The sequence below is a fragment of the Vulpes vulpes genome, chromosome 1 (assembly GCF_048418805.1).
Source record: "Vulpes vulpes isolate BD-2025 chromosome 1, VulVul3, whole genome shotgun sequence".
NCBI classification, from domain to species: Eukaryota; Metazoa; Chordata; class Mammalia; order Carnivora; family Canidae; genus Vulpes; species Vulpes vulpes.
Genome location: NC_132780.1, coordinates 166,112,330 through 166,129,529, shown reverse-complemented (window position 1 = coordinate 166,129,529; position 17,200 = coordinate 166,112,330). Strand labels below are relative to the sequence as shown.

Sequence of the window (17,200 nt, the reverse complement as noted above, 5' to 3'; positions counted from 1 at the left end):
TTACAAAAAATGGCTTTTTTCCACAGGAGGATTGTGCAAAAAGGAAAAATGGTGCAATACAAAGCTATCTTCAATACTAGATAAAGTTTTTCCTAACAACTAAAGAAAGGTCAGAGATTAAAGAAATGGAATGCTGTATGATTCTTAAAACTTCTCTTTCAATATGAAACCCCCTTTAACTGAAGTCATAAAATATTTTCAAAAATCTATTTCATTCTTGGTGTAAATAAAATTTATCAGAGCAAATGAAACTCTAAGGAAATGAGAATTTATCTATGTTAGTTCTAACTAAATATTGTGTGCTTCTGCCATGGTTAATATACATTAAAATAGAAGAAAGGAAAAGAATCACTGAAAGCGTGGAAAAAATAATTTTCCTGTGCTCAAGCACAACATAACCAAGTATCTATATTTGCCTCCTGATTAGTTAGACCAAAGATTAAGTATGACCCAGAAATGCTTTAAAAGAGGAGGAGAAAGGGATGGTAGGGCTAGTGGGAGTGGTGGCTGGGTTCAGATAGGAGAATCAATTTTATATTAAAACTTTTCTGAAGTAGGTAATAGTTTAGTCTGCAATAGCAAAAATTACAACAAAAACCCTAAAAGAAAAATAAAATCACACTATACATTTATCCTGGCAACTTCTGAATTAAAAACTTAGTTTGTAAAAAAAAAAATAATAATAAAAAATAAAAACTTAGTTTGTGCTTTAAGATGAGACCCAAATTCAGAAGGCATGAGTTACTGGTTAAGGAATTTCTTACAGAACTCCAAAGAAAAAATTAGATAGAATATTGGAGCTTTCTGCCTAGCATTAGGCTTTACCTGGTTATCCTGATCTTCTGAGAAGTCGATGAGTTCATCTTCAAGCATTTTGCTACCTTCAGTTGATTCATCACTATAGTTTAGCCTAATTTTGCTTAAGCCATCTATATCAATAAGAAACAGTATAAAATTTTTAAAAGGACATGGACATAACTTGTAGTATGTTAAAATTAATGGTAGCAATTAATAATATAGTAATTACAGATAAAATGCTGCTTTAACATGTAATTCCACAAATGTAACTTATTTTTCATAAAAACCTGGACTGACACATCAATTACAAAGTTGCTTCTACAACTCAGACCCTAAAATTCATTAAAATTTAACCTAGGTATTAATTATATCATAAATATATGTATATATAAAACATTAAATATAATATCTATATATACATTATAAGTATATGTATTAAAACATTTTTGTGCTAGGTATGCTAGATAGATTTAGTAACAGAGACTACAACAGTCTAAAAATAACCTAATGTCCAATAACAGGAATGGTTAGCTAATTGTAGAACATAAAATATCACACAGTTTTATTTTTTTTATTTTTATTTTTTTTATTTATGATAGTCACAGAGAGAGAGAGAGAGAGAGGCAGAGACATAGGCAGAGGGAGAAGCAGGCTCCATGCACCGGGAGCCCGATGTGGGATTCAATCCCGGGTCTCCAGGATCGCGCCCTGGGCCAAAGGCAGGCGCCAAACCGCTGCGCCACCCAGGGATCCCTATCACACAGTTTTAAAATTAAAAGTATAAAATTATGAAAAATTATCTAATAGAGACTAAAAATTATTATTAAGGTTTTTTTTTTTAAGATTTTATTTATTTATTCATGATAAACATAGAGAGAGAGAGGCAGAGACATAGGCAGAGAGAGAAGCAGCCTCCATGCCGGGAGCCCAACGTGGGACTTGATCCCAGGATTCCAGGATTGCGCCCTGGGCCAAAGGCAGGCACTAAACCGCTGAGCCACCCAGGGATCCCCATGATTAAGGTTTAAACAGATTTGTTTTTAGACAACTAATAGAGAGTAAAATACAAAAATTAAAATACTCATGACATTAGGATAATAGCTCTGGATGAGTTCCCCAACTCTGTATATTTTTCCCTCTTTTTTAAAATTTATTTTTATTTTTATTTTGGAAGATGGAGGGCAAGAGCATACAAGCGGGGAGTGGAGGGACAGAGAGAATCTTAAACAGGCTCCAATGCTGGGCCTGATCTTATGACTCTGAGACCGTGACTCAAGCCAAAATCAAGAGTTGGACACTTTACTGAGCCACCAAGGCACCCCTGTATATATTTCCTTCATGTTTCGTTATGTTCATTGACTTTTTAATAAATAAAACCAGCCAAACCAAATTTAGATGCTAGTAGTATGAAATGACTCAGAAGAAAAGTTTGAAATGGATTTATTTTTATTTTTGAAATGGATACTTTTAAAGGTCAGTTTCAAGAATCTAAATCCATAAATATAAAATATTTTGCTGAAAGACACTAATTACACATGATGTTTCAAAGGAATGTAAGATTTATATGAAAATAATGAAAAGTGAGGGACTTTAATACCAAATTTAGTAATCTGCTTATTAAAGAGTATATCTTTTCTACTTTAAGAAGTATGACATTAAGGGATTTTAGACAAGATGAAGTTTATTTTTGTATAAGTTATTAAAGGGGAATTAAAGTACTAATAGAGGCAAGATGGAGTGGTAAGACAGCAAAATAAAACATGCTCCTAAAAAGAAATCTCTCTCTCTCTCTCTCTCTCTAAATGTTGATTGGAAACATACTATTTAAATAATAAACACTTTGGTAAATATGTTTGTTACATGAAAAATAATAATCTCTTCAATTTTTTTTCAAAAATCTATTTTTATGTTTGTTTGAAACTAAAATACCTATATTTGAATAAAACTTGTCCAAATCCTCAGGCAATTCCAAATCAATTATAATCAAGTTAATCTAGCAGCCAATTATTCATATCTATAGAAGTTGTATAATATAAATATAAACCTTACACAAATAAAGTATATGTGCATTTCAAAAAAGGGAGAAAAATAATTTAAATAGAATAGTCAATTCTTTCATGCAGTAAACAAATGTCCTGATGTATACTGAGAGGTGATAACGCAACTGTTTTTTTTAATCAGTCACAGTTCCTCAGAATTTCTCATATAGTTAGATCCTCTGAAGATTCCAAGTGTGATTCCAGAGTTTAAAACATACATTTTTCATGTGCCATAGCAAGACAACATTTCATATGGTGCCCAACTGAAAAACTAGCAAATGAAAGTACTGATACCAAACATTATTTTCCTACAATCGCCCTTAGCATAATCCCTATGAAAAGACACAATTCCCACTTCTGACATCAGGAGTCAAAACTTGTAATTCTATATATTTGATAGTTAAAACGATACTAAAACTATCTAAAATGCCCTGTTTAAGGGTGCCTGGCTGAGTCGGTGGAGCGTGCAATTCTTAAGCTTGGGGTTGTAAATTCAGACCCCATGTTGGGTGTAGAGATTACTAAAAAACATATAAACATATAAATAAATATAAATAAAAAATAAAACAAAATGCTTTGTTTAAATTCTGTCAATTATATTCCGAGGCAAAACAGAAATCAATTATTGAGATAGTAATCATAATCACAGAAATTTTATAAGCTCTTCTTATCCTCATTTTTAATATGCTATTATTTTATATAGACAGACTACTTAACCAACCTCTCTAACATAGTAAAAGCACCTCTAGAGAGGACTCTTATTTAATGTACTTTTGGGTGAGTGATCCCTTGGAAGCATCTGATGAAAGCACAGAAATGCAGACTTGCTCTAGAGCACTGTTTTTCAAACTGTGGGACACTATCATCATTGGATTAAGGCAAGCATCAAAAAGAATAGAAAGTATCAGTGTATCACACTCAATAAAAGGAAATCAACTCCCCTTGTGGAAGATATTGTTGATATGGTTGCATGCATACTAAAAACAAAACAAAAACAAATACACAAACTATAGTTTAAAAAAAAGGATAAACAGATACTAAAAAGGCAAACTTCATAAACAGAGGATTCTTTACTTTGATCTCTTCTAGGATTTGTGAGGATATTTGCTTAAATTTAACTGGGTACTACTCAACTAGAACATTAATTTGAAGGAGAGGGCCACTAGGAGTTTCTGGGGTTTGTGTGTATGAAGCCGTAGGCTTTGTCCTATTGCTTTAAGTCATGAACTTTAATTCATTTTTAATTTGAATTCACATTATAGTGTATGAGGTTAGTGATCAAAGAGGAACTTTAAAGAAAATAGTTCCATGGAAATATAACCCACGTCATACAATTTACTCATTTAAAATGTACAATTCAGTTGTTTTTATGTATTTGCACATATGTGCAGCTACCATCAGAGTAAATTTTATTATTTTACAAGTATTAATTTGAGGGGGGGGGACATGCAAGCAGGGGGAGGGGCAAAGGGAGAGGGAGAGACAGTCTTTAATAGACTCAGTGTGGAGCATGGAGCACAACAGAGGGCTCAATCTCACTACCCTGAGACCATATCCTGGGCCAAAACCAAGAGTCATATGCTTACCTGACTGTGCCACTCAGGTGCCCCTCATCAGAATAAGTTTTAAAACCTCATTAAGAAACCCTGTACCTTTCAGTTATCATTTCCCCCTTCCTTGTATTCCTATCTGCCACACCACACCAGCCCTAAGTAGCTACTAATCTACTCTATAGATTTTCCTGTTCGGGAGATTTCATACAAATGGAATCATATAATATATGGTCTTTTTTTTTTTTAATATATGGTCTTTTGTGACTACTTTCACAATATTTTCAAGACTCATCAATGTTGTAGCATGTATCAGTATTTCATTTATTTCTATGAGCTAGATATATCACTAACTGATTATCCATCTGTCCATTGAACATCTGGGTTGCTTCTACATTTTTGCTACTACAATGTTACAGTGAACATTCATCCCCACTGTGCTTTTATTTCTCTTGGATATATATGTAGTAGTGAAATTGCTGGGTATTATTATTAATCTACATTTAATTTTTTGAGGAATTATCAAATGGTCTTCCAAAGAAAGCAGCTGCACCATTTTACATTCCCACTAACAAAGGTGGTTTATTCACATTCCCACCAATAAATGTTAGTATCTGACTTTTTGACTGTAGCCATACTAGTGTGATATGGAGGAGTATCTCATTTCGGTTTTGGTTTGCATTTCCCTTATGTCTAATGATGTCCATCATCTTTTCATGTGCTGACAAACGGTTTTCAAGGAAATGAGAAACAATGCACACTGCCTTGAAGGCTTACTCTTCAGGTTGTCCAAATGGCAGTTAATCTTTAGTGTGACTGTACACTGCCTCTCATTTTTTTTCTACTCAAGTATTAAAATACTAAAACTGAAAAATAATAGAGGCAGCAGTTGGTGATTACCCACTTTGTCTATCTTCATTCCATTTCTTGCCTAATGAAAGACTGAAAAGGGAGTCGAAAAGTGAGTCAGAAAAGCAAGTATTTATGTGTTTGGCTTTTGATGTACTTTTTGCTGTAACTGCTAAATTTCCCCCTCTGCCGGTTATCTTAAACCTTCCAAAGGGCACAAAGATCAACAGTATAGAGCTAACATTCTTAATTTTAAGATTTTATTTAGGGGGGGAGTGGAAGGGGGGGAGCACAGCAGAGAAGGAATCTGAAGCAGATTCTGCACTGAGCATAGAGCCTGACGTGGGGCTCGATCCCACAACCACAAGACCACGACCCAGCCAAAACCAAGTGTTGAATGCTTAACCAACTGAGTCACCCAGGTGCCCCAGCATTCTTAATTTTTGATAGGTTCTTTCTGAATTCACATTAATTTCTTCTATGCCTTATTTTAACTTTTTTCTTCCAAAGAAAATTTATTAGATTTATTCATAGTTTAATAAGCAAGGTATATGTCATAGCATGTTATGGATTTTATGAAGTAGATTATTTTTCTTTTGAGATGGACAGAAAATTACACAATTGATTTGATATGAAATTTAAGTATGGAAAGAGAAACTTTAGATCTAACAAAGTACTAGGAATATGGAACTGATTCAAGGGAAAAATTCAATTCATTACACCTGAATGGAAAGAGAAAAACCAAGATTGGACCAGTGCCCTTCTTCCTATTAAAACATGAAAGGGAGTAAGGAATAAAAAACTAACTTTTCATTTAAATGTGAACAACCATTTTGGAGGAAAAGGTTTTAAATTCTGACCCTTGCTATTTGATCTCTATTTGCTTACCTGTAAATTGAGAAGAATGAACTAATTTGCCTTAAAGATCTAAGACTGTCCAACTACTGTTTGTGCCACATATTAGTAAACTGCCTATGAAATAAGAATAAATCCAAGATGCTATAAATGAAAAATGTAGGCCTTGTACTACAATTTTAAAAACTTTGTGTTGTAAAAAGGCACAAGGGAAAGTTTTTGGAGTGATAGCAAAGTTCTAAATCGTGATTACTGTACTGTAGCAATTACAAGACTACACATATTTATCAAAGCTCACTGAGCTATACTTAGAAAATGGGTGAATGTTGCTAATAAATAAATCGTATCTTACTAAACCTGACTTTAAAAAAAAAGTATGCCCTAAAACCTTAATCCTATGTATAAACAATCCAATTTATTCTGAATTCCTTGATTCTTTTGAAACATTTAGAAACATACCTGTATGATGCATAGAATTTAAATATTCATTCTGTAGGCCATTTTCACTTTTAGTCCTATCAACAACTTTCTGGCATGTAGATTCTCCTTTATTCGATTCTTCATTTTCACTTGCCGTCTGATTTACTTTTTTTAGACTACATTTCACACTGCCCGTGTTTCTCCGATAATGAGGGTCACTTTCTTCCTGTTCAGCACTTGAATCAATTCCAGCTACACAATGTTTTCTGTTTAGCATCTTCTTAATTACAGGCTTGGCAGAAGAGTTTTGCGAACAACTGTCCATTTCACTGGCTGAAGGAGAAGAAATACAACTGTCCTCTACACTGGAACATTTTTGCGTGGCTGTATTTTCATGATAATGAGGATTAGGTTCATATTTTGGTTTTTCCAAACCAGGGAAGCAAACCACAGCCAAAAACCAGTGTGCACTGTAAAAAACAAATGAAACTATTGAATATATTATTAGAAGAGTTTATTAGGCAAAAAATGTCAACTGAAATATTTTTCTAAAGCTTCTGTCAACAAATTTATTTCGATTCTCAAATGAATCCACTAGTTTATAAGATCATTAATAGAATACAATGTCTATTTAAAAACATAGAAAAAAATAAAAATAAAAATAAAAAATAAAAATAAAAACAATATAGAGACAGGCAGAGGGAGAAGCAGGCTCCATGCAGGGAGCCCGATGCGGGACTCGATCCAGGGACTCCAGAATCATGTCCTGAGCCAAAGGCAGATGCTCAACCGCTGAGCCACCCAGGCCATCCTCCCTTTACTGCTTTTTGAATGAAAAATTCATTTCTATTTTTAAGCAATTTAGGAAAATATAAATTAGATCACTGTAATTCACCATTCCCATTTACCTTCCTCTTGACCTATTTATGTCAAAGGATAGAAAACTAGCCTCAAGATTAAAATGTTTTCAGAAGTCTAAAAAGACTGTATATACTTTTGAACATTTTCTAAATAATGCACATATATAGCTTTTAAAAAAATTTTACCATGTCTGTTTTTCTTAAGAATAAGGTTAGGCATTGCTTAATGTTGAAAATATTAAATAATTCTTTGTCTTTTTTTTTTTTAATTTTACTTATTTATTCATGAGAGACAGAGAGAGAGAGAGAGGCAGAGACACAGGCAGAGGGAGAAGCAGGCTCCACGCAGGGAGCCCGATGTGGGACTCGATCCGGGGTACCCAGGATCACAGCCTGGGCTGAAGGCAGGCACTAAACCGCTGAGCCACCAGGGCTGTCCAATAATTCTTTGTCTTATGCTATATTGGTAGATATACACTAAAATGAAACAACATATTTATTTTAAACATTATTACAAAACTTCAGGATTAGTAGAGTTCCAGTTATCAGGTGGGTGCTCTTGATATAGCTGAATTCAGGTATCACGGTTTCTAATAATATGTTTTAAGCCATGAGTAAAAAGCTGTACAGCTAACATTGATTAATATCCATTAATCTAATGAGGAATTTTATTAAGGGTTTACCATTTGCTAGACAGTGTTACATGCTAGGATACAATGAACAGGCAACAGATGTCAGAGAACTTATTAGTTGAGTACAGTGTCATATAGTAAGGTGTCCAATAGATGTTTCAGGAGTGAAAAAATGCGTATCTTGACATGAATGTATTATTCTATACTCTCATTTTTATAAAATGCTGAATTCCTCCAAGGTAATATGAAGAAACACTGTGTCTTCATCAGATAGCATAAACACAAGGGTGACAGAGCCTGGCTTCATCCTCAGCATTTTAAAGGCCAGATGGAAGAATGCTTCTCTCCTGTTCTTAGTTATTAATCCTCATTATCCTAGGAACTTAGGTCAGGCCAGGGTAGTAGAAAGAGCAACACATCATCTTCCTCACTTCACTATAAAACATAGCTGACTATAAGTCACAGCTCAATGTTAGAAGAGTTAAATGGTGTTTTAAAAATTGGTTTAAAGTGATATAATATAGTAGTTCTCAACATAAAGTCTATAACCTAAATCTATCACAGTTTTTAATATTTCTTAGCTCTAACAATATGTATAAGCCATTACTTTTCTGTTGTACACTTAAAAACTAAGAAAAATTCTTTATTTAGCTGAAAGAAGAAACATGAATCAGATATATCCAAGGTTATCTGCAACCTGTAAGAGACAGGGCTTTGCTTTTATGATTCTTTTAACAGCAGGTACACAGTGACCTTCAACCAACCCTAGGAGAAGACGACAAAACAAGTAATTTCACTTAAGATTGATTGGATCTAAATATTAATATTTCTTCCTTATCAATTTTTAACAAGTAGCTTACAAACTTTAAAGAAACTACCACTATCAGGAAAAAAATAAAAATAAAACAAAAAGCAAAAACACATAAGCTTATCTAAAATAATTAGTGAATAGAGGGCACTTGGGTGACTCAGTGGTTGAGCATCTGCCTTTGGTTCAGGGCGTGATCCCAGAGTCCTGGGATTGAGTCCCACATCGGGCTTCCTGCATGAAGCCTGCTCCTTCTCTGCCTATGTTCTGCCTCTCCCTCTGTGTCTCTCAAGTATAAGTAAATAAAATCTTTAAAATATAAATAAATAAAATAAAAGAAAATAATTAATGACTAGAAAATGTGCTTTACAACTTCAAAAACAAAACAAAACAAAATGAGCCCTCAGGATCTGGAGGCTATTCTTCCATCTACAAACGGCATAGTTCTTTTGTAGAATCCTTTACTGACTTTTCATCTTTGTTCATTCTCTTTCATCAAGGTAAATGGAAGCATTCGTCATAGCTTCAACCCATCCCAGATACATTAAGAGGAATGTGCCTCTATTGCTAAAGTGTGTATCTTAAATTTTTATAATTCATTTTTGACAAATAGTATCTTAAATATTTATTATTCATTTTTAACAAATAGCTCTCTATGTATATCTTCCTTTTCATCTAAGCAGGCAGATCACGTTATTCTTTATGACAAATTACTGTTAAGAAACCTTATTTTTGAGGATAATGAAGAAATTAAGAATGAGTTTTAAACTTGGTTTTTAATTATGATAAAATCCTTGACTTAAATATATAGATCCTAAGAAGCTGGGCTTTATAAGCCATTACTAGTGTTTTGACCTAGCCTATCTATCTTTGGCTGGGCTCATTAGAGAGCACAGGTCTTATGATTAATGTTATGATTTTTAAATAAACAGAATTGGATTCTAGTATTGAGTGAATGTTTTTCACAGTGGGGGAAAAAAAGAGCACATTCAGAAGCTAGCCTGGCATAGCTAGGTTTATCAGATACAAACAATCTCATAGAAAACCAACCTCAGACAAACTCTGGAAACATGATAGACTGAAACAAATCAAGGCCATTTCTCAGTTTGTCTAAGCAGAGACAAGCAAGGTCACAATGCAACCAAAAAAATATCAAATATTTCCCTTTCTTTCTAAATGGGTAATGCTACTTCTTTACCGAAGCAAACAACTGTTTCCTTACATCTTCCCCCAAACTACCAAACCAAAACCCAAATTCTGTTACATGTGCTTTCTCTCTCTCTCTCTCTCTCTTTTTGTTGGCAACCATGGTGTGTATTCTCTCTTGAGGCAAGTAATAAACCCAAGGTGTCAAACTACAAGTGTATTCCTGGGAATTTTTGCCTGGAAGGGACAGGAAAACAGAAATATGAAATATAAAATCTCTCGAAGTCTAAATTGCAGAATAATTCTATCCTATGCCTCTCTAGTCACTATGGGAGAATGCAAAATATTTAACCACCTCCATTTACTTAGAAAATAGTTTCAAGTAGGCAGCATGGTTTTCAATTTGAACATGATACAAATCTGGCTGTCTTTTATTTTGATTAAAAGCCAAAGTGTTTTCTTTTTCTTTTTAAAAGATTTTATTTATTCATGAGAGAGAGAGAGAGAGAGGCAGAGAGACATAGGCACAGGGAGAAGCAGGCTCCATGCAGGAAGCCCGATGTGGGACTCCATCCTGGAACTCCGGGATCACACCCTGAGCCAAAGGCAGATGCTTCACTGCTGAGCCACCCAGGTATCCCAAGTCGAAGTGTTTTCTAAAGATTCAAATTTTACTACGTGACCTACTCATTATTCTGTATAAAGAAGTATGCTTGCTCTTTAGGATGTTTGGTAGACAACAGTACCACATTTTTTTTTGGTAGACAACACTACCACATTTTAAAAATGACATTATTGTACACTGATAAACAAAATTAGATCTCTTGCTAGTCTTCAGAAAATTCAACATATTACATGATTCACTAAAAAATTGCATTCATTTTCATAGAATACACAGCATAAACATAAACACATAAAACAAATTTCAGAAAGTTTAAAAAAGAATGAATTCTTCAACTCATATACACATTTTCTAAAAATGGCCTTCACATTTACATAATGAAAATTCTTACTCACGCTTCATTAAGGGGTACAAAAATAAAATCCTTCTCAAAAATATCTACATGCCGAGTCCATGTTTTTACTCTCCCATGTCGCTTTTGCTGTATTCTACAAGACAAGAGATAAACTATCACCTTCTGAAATGTTTCTAATGCTTCAGCTCATATGCAGTCATTTATAAATTATGAAGACTAAGATGTAAATAAAAGTGTTGTATAAGGTGATTTAACAAGTAGCGTTAAAAAAAAACATCTCAGATGAAGCTGGGAAGGTGTGAAACCACCTATCACTGAATCTGCAAGACAGAATTATTTAATTCCTGCTACTATTTACTAAGTGAACCCAGTGCTACTATTTTTATTACTGCATATCAGCAACTATATTGCGAAATGTATCAGATCATCACCTATGATGACTGAGAGGAGAGCAGGTAAAGTGAGCATTATAAAAGATGAAATAAAATAGACTATGAACAATGGCCAAACCAATCACTCTCATGAACTCTTAAGATGTAAAATTAGAAATCACTGAGTGTAAAATATCATTTATATTATGCACAAGAGCCATCAATTCAAGACAATTGACAGCACTTATGGTATTTTTTTTAAAGATTTTATTTATTTATTCATGAGGGAGAGAGAGAGAGAGAGAGAGGGAGAGAGGCAGAGACACAGGCAGAGGGAGACGCAGGCTCCATTGCAGGGAGCCCAACGTGGGACTTAATCCCAGGTCTCCAGGATCACACCCTGGGCTGAAGGCAGCACTAAACCGCTGAGCCACCGGGGCTGCCCACTTATGGCATTTTGTATACATCTTTTGACCAAGTATCAGTGCAAATTAGAGTTGGATGCAATCACTATATAGAGAGAAATTATGAACAAACTGATTAAGGCCTAATATGTAGAACAGTGTTTCCCTTAACTCATTGGAGCAGAATTATCCAAATAATTTATTAAAAGTATAGATTCACAGGTTCCTCTCTTAAATATGAATGGAACAGAGCAATTTGTACCTAATAAATATCTAAGTATTTTTTTTAATTATCAGGCATATTTGGAGAATATTAATTTAGATAACAGACCAAATACGTTTATGAATTCTAGGTATTCTTGAGGCTTTAAAGTACTATGAATTATATAAATTTTGCTAACTGATAATAGAATTAAAAGATGTTGACTGAATGAAAGTACTTTTTTATTAAATTAAACTTGAGTGACTTCCTACATCTGTTAAATATCCTCAGAGCTTGACTTACGATAAATTAGTTGTCTCATGAAGATTTCTTCTTTCTCTCTGATTAAGGCGTTTATAGAAAAAAGAACTGAATATATGAATTCGGTCAGCTTCTTCTTTCTTCAGTTTTTCAAGCACCAAATATCTATTTTACAAAAAAAATCCAAATATAATGTATTTAAGAGTTTATACTAATAAGAGTCAAACAGTGATCAAATAACTATTCAGGCACCATCAACCTCTATTTCTTACAATTGAAAGACTTTATTAGCAAAATTTGCTTCATAATCTAGACAATGGTAACTACTAGATTATTTTCAACGAATGAAAGGTAATATTTGAGAGTATAACTATGTAATTTGCAAGATCTGAGCTTGAAAACTCAAATAAATAAAATAAAAAAAGAAGGAAAAATAACAACCACCATAGAAATACAGAGAATTGTAACAGACTATTACGAAAAATGATATGCCAACAAAATGGGAAACCTAGAAGAAATGGATAAACTCCTAGAAATGTATAACCTTCCAAAACTGAAGAACAGATAATTAGAACAGACTGATTACTAGGAAACTATATCAGTAATCAAAAAACTCCACAAATATCCAGGACTGGATGGCTTTGCTGGTGAATTCTTTTAAAATTTTAAAGAAAAGTTAATAACTGTTCTATTCAAACTATTCCAAAAAACAGGAGAGAAAGTAAAGCTTCCAAATTCATTCTACAAGGCAAGCATCACCCAGATACCATTTAACCAGATAAAAATACTACAAAAAAAGAGAACTACAGTCCAATACCTCTGATGAACATAGATACAAAAGTCCTCAACAAAATATATGCAAACCAAATCCAATGACACGTTAAAAAAAATAATTCATCATGATAAAGTGAGATTTATTCCTGGGATGTAATGGTGGTTTAATACTCACAAATCAATCAACATGATGCATCACCATTAATAAGGGAAAGGATAAAAAACAGATGATCATGTCAATAGATGCAGAAAAAGCATAGAACAAAGTACATCATTCATGATTAAAACTCTCAACAAAGTAAGTGTAGAGGGAATATACCTCAACATAATAAAGGCATATGAACAAACCATAGTTAGCAACATACTCAATGATGAAAACAGAACTTTTCCTCTAAGATCAGGAACAGAATAAGGATGTATACTTTCAAAATTCTTATTTAATATAGTACTAGATGTCCTAACACAGCAATCAGACAAGAAAAATTGAAAAGCAACCACATTGCTAAGGAAGAAATAAAAATTTCACTATTTAAAGGTGATATGATACTATATGTAGAAAACCCTAAAGACTCCACTGGAAAGGGGCACCTGGGTGGCTCAATCACTTAAGCGTCCAATTCTTGATTTTGGCTCGGTCATGAGTTTGAGCCCCATGTCAGGCTCTGCACTGGGCATGGAGCCTGCTTAAAATTTTTTCCCCCTGACCCCTGGTTCCTCCATCTCTTAAAAAAAAAAAAAAAAAATCTATCAAAAAAAACTAATAAACTGATAAATAAATTCATCAAAGTCACAGGACACAAATTTAATCTACAGAAATCTGTTGATTATACATCAATAAGGAAGTAGAAGAAGGAAAAATTAATACCTAGGAACATCTTTAACCAAAGAAGTAAAAGACGCATACTTTGAAAACTACAAAACACTAATGAATGAAACTGAAGATGATGTGAACAAATGTAAAGATATTCCATGCTCATGGATTGGGAGAACCAATACTCTAAAATGTCCATACTACCCAAAGCAATCCACAGATTTAATATAATCTCTATCAAAATACCAACATTTTTTTTTACAGAACTAGAACAAATAATACTAAAATTTGTATGGAACCACAAAAGACCCAGAATAGCTAAAGCAATCTTGAGAAAGAACAAAGCCAGAGGTAACACAATCTCAAATTCAAGAAATACTACAAAGTAGTAGTAATCAAAACAGTATGGCACCAGCACAAAAATAAACACATAGATCAATGTAACAGAATAGAGAGCCCAGAAATAAACCCACACTTATATGTCAATCTACAACAAAGGAAGCAAGAATATACAATGGGGAAAAGAGTCTCTTCAACTAAGTGTTAGGAAAACTGCATGGGTACATGCGGAAGTATAAAACTGGACCATTTTCTTATACCATACACAAAAATAAACTCAAAATAGATTAAAGATCCAAATGTGAGACTGAAACCATAAAAATCCTAGAAGAAAACACAGGCAGTAATTTCTCTGACATCATAGAAACACTTTTCTATATAACTCTTCAGGCAAGGGAAACAAAAGCAAAATTAAACTCGTGGGACTACACCAAAAAAAAGTTTTACACAGTGAAGGAAACCATCAACAAAATAAAAAAGTAATCTATGAAATGGGAGAAGATATCATATCTGCAAATGACATATCCAACAAGGGGTTAATATCCAAAATATATAGAGAACTAATACAACTCAACATGAAAAAGAAAAAAAAAATCAAATAATCCAATTAACAATGGGCAGAAGGCATGAACAGACATTTTCCCAAAGACATACAGTGGCTAACAGACATATGAAAAGATGCTCAACATCATTAATCATTGGGAAATTCAAATCAAAATCACAAAGAGATATCACTAAATTCCTGTCAGTATAGTAAAATAAAAAAACACAAGAAATAAGTATTGGTGAAAAAGTGGAGGAAAAGGAACCCTCATGCACTGTTGGTAGGAATCCAAGTTCGTACAACCACTATGGAAAAACAGTAGGAGGAACCTCAAAAAATCAAAAATAGAATTACCATATAATCCGGTAATTCTACTACTGAGTATTTACCCAAAGAAAACGAAAACAACAATTTGAAAAGACATATGCACCCACAGGTTTTTATCACAGCATTATCTACAATAGCCAAGACATGGAAACAAACCAAATTACCCAAGTATGAATGGATAAAACTGTGGTGTGTGTACACACACACATACATACACACACACACACACCATGGATTATTACTCAGCCATCAAAAAGAATGAGATCTTGCCATTTGCAACAACATGAATGGACCCAGAGGGTATATGCTAAGTAAAATAAGGCGAAAAAAGACAAATATATGATTTCATTCATGTGTAGCATTTAAGAAACAAGACAACAAATGAAGAAAAAAAAAAAAAGAACCTCCTCATAAGACTTGTAAATACAGAGAACAAACTGGTGGTCGCCAGAGAAGTGGGTGGGGGGGATAAATGAACTAGATGATAGGGATTAAGAATACAACTTATCTTGATGAGGACTGAGTAATATATAAAATTGTTGAGCCATTATACTGTATACCTGAAACTAACACAACACTGTATGTTAAGGAAATAAAAAGTCATTGGAAAAAAAGTTTGTTTCCTACTTATAGAATTAGAAATGGAAAAGAATGAGCAGCTCTGGTAGTATTTGAATACTTATTTTAACATAGTGAAGTTTAACAAAAAAGTTTCTTTTTAATTCACTTTTAAGCATGTCACGAGACAAATATAAACAACTTTTTATTTATTTACTAGATTTTTGTTTATTCAAGAGAGGCTCAGAGAGAAAGGCAGAGACATAGGCAGAGGTAGAAGCAGGCTTTCTGTGGGGAGCCCGATGTGGGACTTGATCCCAGGACTCCAGGATCATGCCCTGAGCCAAGAGCAAACACCCAACCACTGTGCCACCCAGGCATCCCAAATTTTTATTTTTAAAGATATATTTATTTTATTTTAGAGAGAGAAAGCGCTAAAGTGCAAAGTGGGGGGAGGGGCAACCATGGAGAGGGGAGTGAGGGAGAAAACCCCCAAGGAGATTCTCTGCTGAGTGGGGAGTCTGATGTGGGGCACAATCCCAGAACCCTGAGATTATGACCTGAGCTGAAATCAAGTTGGACACTCAACCAACTGAGCCTCCCAGCATCCCATAAACATATTTTTTTAAAAACATGGATTTTGTTAGGTTTCCTTTTCATTTAGAATATTTTTTTTTGCATCAGAAAAGGCAAAACTTTTAGATAATTTAACTTTAATGTAATTTTAAAGTGCTACTATAAAATGTCAAGGAGCCTCCTGAAAATGTAAAGAATTTTGAGTATATAAAAATACTATAAAATCTCTTATCACACTATAAATAGTAAAGATTTAAGTATAAATAAACCACAATGAAAAAATAGGGTTTCAATTTATGTTTTAGATCCAACTATATGCTTTAAAAAGCAAAACCTATTTTAAAAATAAAGAGTTAAAAGTAAAGGGATGAAGAAATACATATCATGCAAACAAAAACCAACAGAAAGCTGGAGTAACTATATTCATTTAGAACAAAGCAAGCTTAAGAACAAAGACATTATCAAGAATATAGTGTTCTTAATATATTAAGAACAAAGACATATCAAGAATATACATTACAAACCATGAAGGGTTGATTCTCCAAGAAACATAAACTTGTATGCACCTAACAAATATTCAAAATACATACGGCAAAAATGGATTTGAAAGGAAAAATAGACAAACCCATTATTATACTTGGAGATCCATAATCTTTTCAATAATTCAATAATTGATAGAACAAATAGGCATAAAATCAGTATGGACAAAGATGACCCAAACAGTACTGTCAAACAACTTGGCCAAAGTGACATTCACAGAACAACACTTCATCCAACAACAATAGTATTGCTCTGCACAGTCAAGACTTTTCGCTCAGTTTCTTAAGGTGGTATACATTAGAATTAAGAGATATCTTTTTCAAAAATTATGATGAAATGCATAATCTTAACAATTTTTTAAAAGATTTTATTTTTAAATAATCTTTATACCTAACGTGGGCTTGAACCCACAATCCCAAGACCAAGGATCTTGCTCCACTGACTGAGCCAGCCAGGCACTCTCAATCTTAAACATTTTTTTTAACAAATTTTTACTTTTACGTAATCTCTATACCCAACGTGAGGCTTGAACTCAACAATCCCTAGATCAAGAGTTGCA

The 17,200-nt window shown here is 33.5% G+C and overlaps 1 protein-coding gene across 9 annotated transcripts in view; it reads right to left on the bottom strand.

Moving 5' to 3' along the window:
* SENP6 (SUMO specific peptidase 6) overlaps positions 1 to 17,200 on the bottom strand; it is a 117,596-nt gene that overhangs the window by 7,230 nt on the left and 93,166 nt on the right. For all 9 annotated transcript variants that reach the window (XM_072735608.1, XM_072735593.1, XM_072735619.1 and 6 more), the window contains 4 exons: positions 12,215 to 12,337; positions 10,975 to 11,067; positions 6,551 to 6,981; positions 826 to 929 (listed from right to left, as the gene is read on the bottom strand). In XM_072735608.1, the coding sequence (XP_072591709.1) occupies positions 826 to 929; positions 6,551 to 6,981; positions 10,975 to 11,067; positions 12,215 to 12,337 (751 nt within the window). The remainder of the gene's footprint in view (positions 1 to 825; positions 930 to 6,550; positions 6,982 to 10,974; positions 11,068 to 12,214; positions 12,338 to 17,200) is intronic.